We start from the raw sequence: 10,000 nt of genomic DNA, 5'->3' as shown, positions 1-10,000 counted from the left end.
CGCAGCTACATTATGAGTGAAAACATGAAGAAATGTCGCCGGTAAAACCCCGTTCTCAGGTTGAATCCGTTTCTACCTAAGTTTAATTGGTGATCCTCATTTTAATTGTAGGTTGAATGCGAAATTAGATGAATTGCAGAAGCTATTTTTGGAGCCGAGAGAAAAATTAGGGTCAGGTTAAGATTAGTTTTGGTTAATTGACTTATTATACAAAAGTAAATAACGAGAAGAACGGTGTTGGGTTGAGCATGTTCGTCGTTATAGCGTAGTGGTGAAGGCGCAAGACTATGGATCTGAAGGGTCCGAGTTCGAGTAGCGATAAGTGCGTAGTACATAGTCTAGTTTTGTGTTCCCCTCCTATGTTGTAATGTTGAGAGTGAATGGATGTGTATGAATACAGAAACCGATAAGATAATAAGAAACTAATGATTGAAAACATTTGTTGAGATGTCGCGTAAGACAAAGCTTCAGGGAAGGTACATATGGTCACAGTCCTTTTTGGAGGGTTGATAGCTGCTTTAAACTAGGTAGAGTGCATATTCAACCCAGGTTAAAACGGATTCGACCTGAGACCAGATTTGACCGACAACATAAATACGTCATGTCACTTTGGCCGATGGCCATAGCCGATTTTATTTCTATGAATATTGGAACATTATCGTATACATGGCTTCGATAAAGAGTTGATTATCCTCATGCAGACATGGAATATTTGCCCTCAAATAGAATTTTTATATCCTCCTTTTTCAGTAGTGGCTTTTGTATCCGAGGAGATCTGGGACACGGGACTTGGGGAGGAGTTATTCGTATTGAATCTCATACCCTCGAAGGTTTGAGCATGGATCATGTGATCAGACAGCCGCGCGGGTGTCATTCGTTGTTACAAGATGCTTCTTCAACACGTTCTCGCCCATGAGTTCGCGATTATCCTGAATTGTTAATTTGCTTTGAATTCACTATTATCGTGAAATTTGGAAACTTTTCCCAGTACTTGTGGTAGCTGAGAAAATAAGGAAATAAAAAATCATATCCGTGGATTGGATTTGAACCTGGAGTTTCTACTCTAAAGGAATCGCTTATTTCCGCTTTACCACTGAAGATCAAGATACTGCCTTTCCCAAAGAAACATTTATTTAAGTCTACCATAGAATATGGCCGCTGAAGAGTAATTAGGTCTAAGTTAGATTAATAATTTAAAATGTTTAGCTTTGTCGTGAAGTTTGGAAACCGACCTTTATAGTGTTTAATGTTGTTTTTGGCGAGTGATAATACAGCATTGTTAGATCGTGTTATTGTCCCTGAGAAGCTAGCGGTGTGGTGGTCGGGTGGTTAGGTCACGGGTTTATCAACATTCCCTGGTTCGACTCCTATGTCCATACACTTGGGTTTGCTTTTCAAACAAATATGACCATTTCCCATTATTCGTATCAAACTGTCAGTCTTCTAAATTCACGATCATAGTGAATTCGAAGCAAATTAACAATTTAGGAAAATCGCGAATTCAAGAGCGAAGACGGGTTGGTTTCTTTCATCCCTCCCCCTCCCCAAGTCCCAGCCACTTGGTTTGATTGTTTGCGTTTTCAGTGCCCTCAACTTTACTGGGCTTAACTTTGTATCAAGGAATTGTTTGAGATGTTTTGTTAAAATAAAGCGTCTATGAGTATTGTGTCCATAGCCATTTTAGCCCAGCCCGACCAGTGATTTATTTGCATGCCCGTACAAACATAACCGAGGGAAGCAAGCACCGTGAATAAGGGTTTTGAAACTGTTTGGGGAAGGAGAAAAGGCATAAACTACCAATCTAGTAAAGAAGCAGAAAATGACCATAATAGCCGATTTTATTTCATTAAAATGCTTGAAATATTAGCTTCGAAAATAAGATTTGATCATCCTCAGACACAGCCATGCAATCTTGTAAACTACAAGAAAATAATGAAATTTGAAATCAATGTGAAACTTAAAAGAAAATACCAACCTAGCCTATAAAATCACCCGTTATGATTAATTGCTTGTCAGTTAGAAAAAATGTGCGTTTGCGAGGAAATCTAATCCTGTTCTAAAGGAAAATAATAGCTACTTTGTTCCCGTCTCCTGAAATCAAACGGCGAGGGAAAATTCTTTTAAACAAGTTCGGTAAAAAAAAACTCATAACCGGCATACATTTAATTTGTAGGCTCTGTTACACGCGAAGCCATTATGTGAATAAAATAGTCTAATGAATACTGACAAGGGCTTGACTTGGCTGGGGCGGCCTCTTAATTTCACTTGATCGGCTCCAAGGGAGCGCTTTCCTTCATTCCAGTTTTGATAGTGGTAACTTCAAGGGTTGATCCATCACTCGCCAAACTCTGATACACGTATAAGTGGACGTAATTATAAGGAGTATTGCCAACATCAACCTAGAAATAAAAACGTTTAAGAGTTCAAAAAGAGTTTTTGGTTTCCTTATAATTAAATTAGGTCTTCAATCTAGATGGCAGACTTCACTGACAGCTAGGGAAGAAATCATTGACGAATTCGGCCAATTCAAATTAAACCCTTTGGGAAGAAAACGTTTCGTTTCGGGTATTACCATATCATTTAAATGTGAATGGTACATCATCATGCAAATACAATACACAAAGGATCTTAACCCCGATAGATTTGAATTGAGTACAGCATTGAGTTCAATCGGTCTATTAACAGCAAATTGGCTCAGATTTCTTGAGGGAGCCGAAAATTAAAATTAGCCTTGAAGTGCACTTAAACGCAAATATTTTTGGTCCACAATATTAATCTCCCCTCTAAAAGCAAAATTTCACTTTTTATTTGCCGAGTAAGACGCGCAAAGCTATGAAAACTAGCAGTAATGTGGACCCACGGCCGAGATGTTAGGGGCACGGGTCTATTCTCGATTTTAGGTCCCAAACTGCTTTTCAAAGCGAAATTCGGGGCGACAATGTTTACTTGTACTTAAACTTATTAGCTGCAGTTGTTACCTTTACTCGAATTTAAAGTGCTTCCAAGATGAAAAAATAGGCACGCATTGCGTACATGTGGTAGTGCAGTAACACAGAGGTACAAGTTTAAGCGTGTACTCTGAGCATCTGACAGCTTTTCAAGACAAACGTTCACTGAAGTTACGCGCCGTCCGACAGGGTTAGTATCTGGATGGAAGACCTCAAAATATACGACTTGCTGTGTCAGAAAGATAGCACCGGAAATTCTATTTTAGCGTTCCAAAATGCGAACTAAGAAAAGTACAGATTTTGTTAGCCTGCTTTATACAAAACAAATATTGATAAAAAAGTAAATAAATATTGATAAAGAGTTTTTAGGAAGAGCAGAAGGAAGTTTTCAGGAAGTATCGATCGAGAAAGAAATATTTTGCCACGAGCAACAATATTTGCGACATAAAAACAACATAAATTTTGAACCGCGAAGATAAATAATTACCATAAGCGAAAAACATTTTGGGAGATTTCTGCTACGTTCAATTTTTCTATTGTACTTTTGGCTGCACAAGTAAATCGCAAAATCGAAAGTGTCGTCGAATTCACCGGGCGCCGTGATCAAGTTACCTTGCATGTTTACTCGCGAAACAAAGGATACAGCCGTGTCAAAATGATGGCAAGACACCGGGTTTTTGTTTTTGTTAGTCTGTTATTTTTTCCTTTCAAGTGTTATAAAGTTTGAAAAGAAATGTGAGAATTCAACACAAATATGACAATCGCCTAACTCTTGAGGTTGACCATTGTTTCTGCAAAGTCAAAAATTTACTCTCTTAGACGAGGTTATTCATCACCAGGTAATTCCATCGTTTTGGAAATAGCAGCTGCTTTATTATTCATCAGCGTCACAGATTCTTGCCGATTTTGGCGCTCATTTTATTGAAACTCAAGCACGCTCTTCAAACAGACCTGTTTAATTTAGTGATTTATGCACGTGCTGCAGGCCTATTGGCACCACAGACACTCTTACGCTCTTACGTTCTTACACTCTTACAACTCGGTGACATAGTATGCACAGTGCACTACCACAAAAAAATCAGTTCTCGCTTTTTTTTCACATTTCGAAAGTACTTGCGTTGAATGCTCAACGAGCGAATTTTTTGTGATAATGTCAAGAGGAAGACTATTTATTTTTATTCCACTTTTGTCATTTAAAGGTCCGCTATTGATGCGGTTCGGACCGAAAAACTTTTAGCGATCTGGATAGAGGATGAAGTGATGTCATTTATTCAAAAGCTTAAATCAAAGGAGAACTGTGAAAAATTCGTGGATACATTTCTTAAAAAATGGGAGTTCTGTTGCGATCAGTTGCTTTCTGATCTTGTCAGGAAACGATGACTGAATTCGTGTTTGATTTTTATCTAAAAAGAATGCGTTATCATTGGCAGGCTACACCAGGTTATTTTCAAATATATGAAGGGTCCTCAATTATGTTAACAGCTGCGAATACCTCAGTTTGCGATAAGTAAAAACAAAGATTGTTTCCAAAACTTTTCCACCTTTCCCGAAATCTGGAACGGATCATGAAACATACTGTATTTAGTTGCATTTTATAGACGCAAAAGATCCAGGTGAAAATATAACCGCCCGTCGGAACGAAGAAAAGAGAAAAGTCGAAGAATATTTCAACGAATTACGTTGCAGCATTACTTGTGAAAGTGAAAAGTCGGAAAAATCGATATTGATCGTCGCCATATCGATTTGAATTGAACTGAGTGAGTGACAAATTGGCATATCTTGGAAGCGAGTCGTCCGGGTTCGGGTACTGGGTCCCGTTTCTTGAAAGTCCCGAAAACTGTTCGGGCCCGAAAAGCCATTTGTGAAATTGCCAACCGCTTGTTTTGGAAAGCTGATCTTTTAACATGTTTTCAAGGTAACAAAAAGAAAAATAACTGTGAAGTTTGAGAAATTAAATGCTCCCCGTTCTTGAGTTACAAAGGTAATTGTGACACCCGAAAATGGCCCGTAAAGTTTCGGGACTTTCGAGAAACAACCCCCTGGCGGGGGACATTGTGTTGTGTTCTTGGGCAAGACAATTTACTCCCATGGTGCCTCTCTTCACCCAGGTGTATAAATGGGTACCGGCGTAATGCTGGGGTAACCCTGCGATGGACTGGCATCCCATCCAGGGTGGAGTTAAAAATACTCCTAGTCGCTTAATGCTACGGAAATTGGGGATAAGCACCGGTGTGTTGGGTCATTGGCTCGGAAAGCGCTTACCTAGTTTAATATTGTTTTGAACCACCTTACTTAATTAGCCTTGCTACCTTCGAGTGGGTACTACACTTTTTATCTGTCAGATGTTACAATAGGCAAAAAATGTTGTTGCTGTAAATGACGAAGACACGAGTCATATACCAATGAACAGTGTGCTAATGAGGTTCCTATTCCCAGTGTCATTGTGCAGTTTTTTTTGGGTGTCCTAACTGGGAAGCGCTACCTGGCAACGAACAGGAACTAACGATCAAATTTATTGTTGTTATTGTGAAAAATCACTGGATTAACCTTAATGATGTAATTCATCCCCGCTACAACTTGTGATCTGTAAGATATGGCCTGGAACTGGTTGAAAGTTGTCCCAGCTTTTTCCTCTGCTTGACTCTTCACCTGTAGAAGAAACAGAAGTTTATTAGTCGTCAACGTAAAATTTCTCCTTGATTCTCAATTCATTACTTGCACAAATCCCATCATTCACCTTTTTTAACCCCTCCCCCCCCAAAAAAAATGGCGGTGAATATGGCGAATCGCGCGTAACACCAACCTGTTATAAAGGAACACCGATGTTTTCGTCATTACGGGATCCGTGGCGATTCCAGGTTGGCCTTATTCAATTGGTATTTTAACAATGACTGCAAAAATTTTCGCGCACTCATTGGCTCATTTTTATTGTCAATGAGCGGACAGACACATAAATTTATAATTTATGTGATAATTACGCGATATTGCTCGCGTCAGATTGAAGTTTCTCGCATTTTTGTCTCGCTTTCTTCTCGTGTTTAGACTAAATTTTGACCCCTCTGCCTGTTTCTTATTGTAAAAAACAAATTGATGTCAGTTTTTCATGCGTCTGTCCTGTTATTGACAATGAATTTCGTCATAACATTGTCAAAATAGTCTGCTGATCCACTCGGCTATCGTCTCGTGGATCCACAGCTACTTTGACAATGTTATGATGCAATTCATGATCAATAACAGGACAGACGCATGAAAAACTGACATCAATTTTTTAAATTGAGGAAAACTATGAGAAAGGTATGTAGAAAATATTCCATTCAACCATGAGCTGGTTGCCTCCTGCCAGTTGGGGTTCTTAATCATATCTCTTTTTAGATTTTAAAAAGTGGGATGCCTGTGAACTATTGTAGCTCTAAAGGCCCGTGCAAACGCTTGCAACAACACGCAACATTGTTGGGCCCAACAATGTTGTCTCTTGTTGCGCGATGTTAGCTGATGTGTGCAAACGCTCGCAACAAGTCACAACATGTTGGGTCTTTAGATGAGAATACAAAGGACTCTGGGACGTTTTCCATCTCCGACGCCATGTTGATTTCTTGTTCGCATGTATTTGTGTGGATACGTAGCTTGGATACGTGGCATGTAGTGCGCGTGCGCCGGCGCAACATTGTTGGATGTGCTGTGCAAACGAACGCAACATTGTTGGACCACGCTTCGATGACCGCGAAACAATATAAATGTTGGCACTTGTTTGCTCTGAAGTTTGACCAGTTTCAAACTTCATGCAACAACTTCCAACAAGTCGCAACAACACACAACATGGTGTGCAAACGCTCGCAACTTGTTAAACCCAACAATGTTGCGTCTTGTTGGCCAATAATGTTGTGATCGTTTGCACGGGCCTTTAAGCTAAGTGCACTTCCACGACTTCCACTATAAACAAAACATTAACATTTTTTTATGAACATGACTGATTCGAAATTGTACAGAGCCGCCCAGATCCAAGACCAAATCAATGGAGGAAGCCTTAATTTGTAGACCAGACAAGGTTTTACACAAACGCGGAAATAGGCAGGTTTCGATATATTAAAATTCAGCTTGAAAGAGAGGTTTAGAGGACAAAGACAAAGGAAAGTGGATGACATGTAAATATTTTTCACATTCATGCCATCGTGTTTCTATTGTTTTTGTCCTCACTGCTTCACTATGAAGCTGAATATTTGATATTTCGAAAATGGCCTATTATGACAAGCGCTGCATTCTTACTTGACAAAGATCGATATCTCTGTTATTTTCTCGGTGTGAATTTCAAAACGAGTCTCACTGTAATGACTGTATCATAATATCACCTTTCACATCGCCTTTATGTCACCTCAGATTGTGAGAGTAGCTATTGAAGCTAATATTTCAGAGAAATAAAGTACTGCAAAATAAAATCAAATGTAATACCTACAAGGTTTCCGGCCATTTACATTATAGACCTTATTCATAAATGGCGGTCAATTTATAATTCTTTTGTACCATACAGTGAATTGAAAAGAATTCTTGGTCTCAAATTAGGCTTGGTAAGCTAATTTGCACGTCGACAAAAGAATTATAAACGTGACCGCCATTTATGAATAAGGTCTAATGTTCAAAAGAAGTTTGGCGTAATTTAGATTTAAAGCCATTATAAGATGTTATGGATCTCAAGTCTTATCATTGAAGAGTTACATCATTTAAAGTTTTATCACGTAGCAAACTAGTTTGAGGTTTACATAGACGGGTGTTACCACGCAAATGTGTCTAAGGGCAAATGTTCAAGGAGCAAAGTCATAAAATGCGAGCAATGCTAAAAAATACTCAAGAAAACTGAACAAACCTGATCGCAAATTTTTTGCACTTCTTCGGTAGCCTTCATCTCCTTAGTAAATCCACCCTCCATTTCGAGATTCTAGTAAACCTTCGTGGTTACTTACAGAAAATTGTCGTTTGATTATGGATGACAAATCAAATTAAAGTTTAACTTTATGCGACGTGGAGGCGTAAAACAGCTGATTGGTTAATAAATCTCTCGTGAGACAGAGTAAAATCATTTTTTAAGTGGCCAGTCAAGAGGATCAAAATAATAGGTTTCTAAGGAAGTAATTTGGCTTGTAGGGAGTTGTTTATGTTATTTAAGACCACATTATCATCACAATAGACAAACTAGGTTTGCTCTGATTTTTAGCCGAAGGTCGTAAAATTAACTTACAATAGGTCTTCGACGGCCTATTTCCCTGTTGTCATTTACTTTTAATTAATTAACTCATTATCTGAGCACCGGTTTTAGATACAAGAATTTTTTTTCTTGGTTCCTGCGAGATCCAAACGAAAACAGGACACTTGAGGTTAGACAGCAGGAGCCTGGAAAAAAACAGACTCTTTGTATTGGTTGCATACATGAACGATTTACTGACGTAAGGATTTTTTTCACTTGAAATTGATCGAGCAGAAATGGAGAGCTGATATCAAATTCGATGAGACTAGGAAAAAGTAGTCAATGTGAACAGCAGGACTGCAATGCTTTGATGAGCTGATGCTGTTACAACTACAATCTACATGCTCTGTTTTGTTATAAAAGTTCCTGTAGCAAAACGTTTATTTTAGATCTCACAAACTTGCCCATTCACTAAAGCTAAAAGCGTACGTTCTTTCAGCAAGACTAACCGGTCCACGATACGGTGGCTCCATGATAGGGACAAAACACTTCCAGAAAACCCAAAACACTTCCCGGCAGAAATCACAAAACAAACGCATCAATTTAAAACACTTCCAGGAATCACAAAACACATCCAGAAATTGAAAAGACCTGCAGAAATCACAAACCACTTGCAATTTAAAATGAAATGTCGAAAATACGTTCAGGAAAGCCTCCAGGCTTGGCTGCTCAGGTACTTTTGTTGCCACGAGGCGAAGATGAGTGAGGGGGTTTCTTGCAAATTCCTTCTTCGCAAATGAAGCTTTCTTTTAACGAAGTATTTCCGTTGCTTCATTGTCCATGAAATTCCATGATAGATAGAAAGTAACAATAGATAGCCGAGTATCGGTATCCCACTCTCCGGTAGGAACCTACGCATTCCTGCCAGCTGAATCAGACCGTTTTTATACTAGAGACGCATAATAGACTTTTTTACCGATACCGCGGCCATTTTGATTTCTATTGTTTCGAATAGCCATTCTGGGATGCCCAGGGGGCAAATACATATTAATTTGCCCCCTGGGCATCCCATAAAAGGTCTATTCGTCTGGGACGAACTTAAGTGCGTCTTCGAAGACGCACTAAACTGGATAGTTCGTCCAGACGGATTATGCGTCTTGTGCCCGTCTTTATACTAGACGAATTTAACAGACGCAGAAAAAATGTTTGCCCAAGTTCGTCCAAGACGAATTATGCGTCTCATATAGTTCGTCAAGTCTTTACACAAGACGGATAACGTGAGAGACGCATAATTTGTCTGGACGGATTATGCGTCTTTAGTATGATCAATGGTATCTTGTGGTAAGCTCTTGGAGTAAGTAAGATACTGCGTCAGGGAGGTGATATAGCGATTTATCAAGCCTATAGAGTGGTTACAAATGCAATGTAATACATTATATTGAACGTCTTTCATTGGCAGCCGAATAAGAGCATTCTTAACGACCATTGAACGAATGCATGAATGCGCCTGCCGCCTTAACGACCATTTAACGAATACATGAATGCGCCTTTCGAACTTCAGACGATCAGAAATCCATGACAAATTTTCCATTGTTTACGCCTGACAGCCTGATTCCCCAACCATCCTGATAGCTCTCCACGAGCTAAAAACGACCAATCCGAACATGCATATGAAGCAAATTTACCGGATAGTAAGACAATACAAGTAAAACCCAAATTATATTATGGCGAATGCTTTTGCCTTGGTATAGGGCCAGGTGGGCTTGCAAATTGATCTACATGCAACAAGTTTGAAAAGGGTGCAGGTATTTTCTTTTCTTCAAGTGTTCACCGCGCACAGCTTAGAGCGAGTTTCAATCGAGAGCCTTTTAACCAA

The 10,000-nt window shown here is 39.2% G+C and overlaps 2 protein-coding genes across 2 annotated transcripts in view; one reads left to right on the top strand and one right to left on the bottom strand.

Annotated features, from left to right (window-relative positions):
- Nucleotides 1-1,673, top strand: part of LOC138010880 (NFX1-type zinc finger-containing protein 1-like) — a 15,986-nt gene extending 14,313 nt beyond the window's left edge. Inside the window, exon 6 of the mRNA XM_068857900.1 lies at nucleotides 1-1,673. This exon is cut by the window's left edge and continues 1,795 nt beyond it. The gene's annotated coding sequence lies outside the window, so the exon portion shown is untranslated.
- A 147-nt stretch (nucleotides 1,674-1,820) lies between these two features.
- On the bottom strand, nucleotides 1,821-7,971 carry LOC138010882 (cystatin-A1-like). Its single transcript, XM_068857901.1, has 3 exons — nucleotides 7,807-7,971; nucleotides 5,496-5,597; nucleotides 1,821-2,399 (listed from the first exon to the last, which is right to left on the bottom strand). The coding sequence occupies exons 1-3, from the start codon at nucleotides 7,867-7,869 to the stop codon at nucleotides 2,262-2,264; spliced, it is 303 nt and encodes a 100-aa protein (XP_068714002.1). The 5' UTR covers nucleotides 7,870-7,971; the 3' UTR covers nucleotides 1,821-2,261.
- Between the last annotated feature and the right edge of the window lie 2,029 nt (nucleotides 7,972-10,000).

The sequence above is a fragment of the Montipora foliosa genome, chromosome 7, assembly GCF_036669935.1.
Source record: "Montipora foliosa isolate CH-2021 chromosome 7, ASM3666993v2, whole genome shotgun sequence".
Lineage (NCBI taxonomy): Eukaryota > Metazoa > Cnidaria > Anthozoa > Scleractinia > Acroporidae > Montipora > Montipora foliosa.
This window is presented reverse-complemented; position numbering and strand designations above follow the sequence as displayed.

Excerpts from the sequence above, each read along its gene's own strand:
- LOC138010882 (XM_068857901.1), bottom strand. The coding sequence starts at position 7,869 with ATGGAGGGTGGATTTACTAAGGAGATGAAGGCTACCGAAGAAGTGCAA. Across the intron at positions 5,598-7,806 it reads TGCAAAAAATTTGCGATCAG|GTGAAGAGTCAAGCAGAGGA; the intron begins GTTTGTTCAGTT and ends TTTCTTCTACAG. Across the intron at positions 2,400-5,495 it reads GGATGAATTACATCATTAAG|GTTGATGTTGGCAATACTCC; the intron begins GTTAATCCAGTG and ends TTTTATTTCTAG.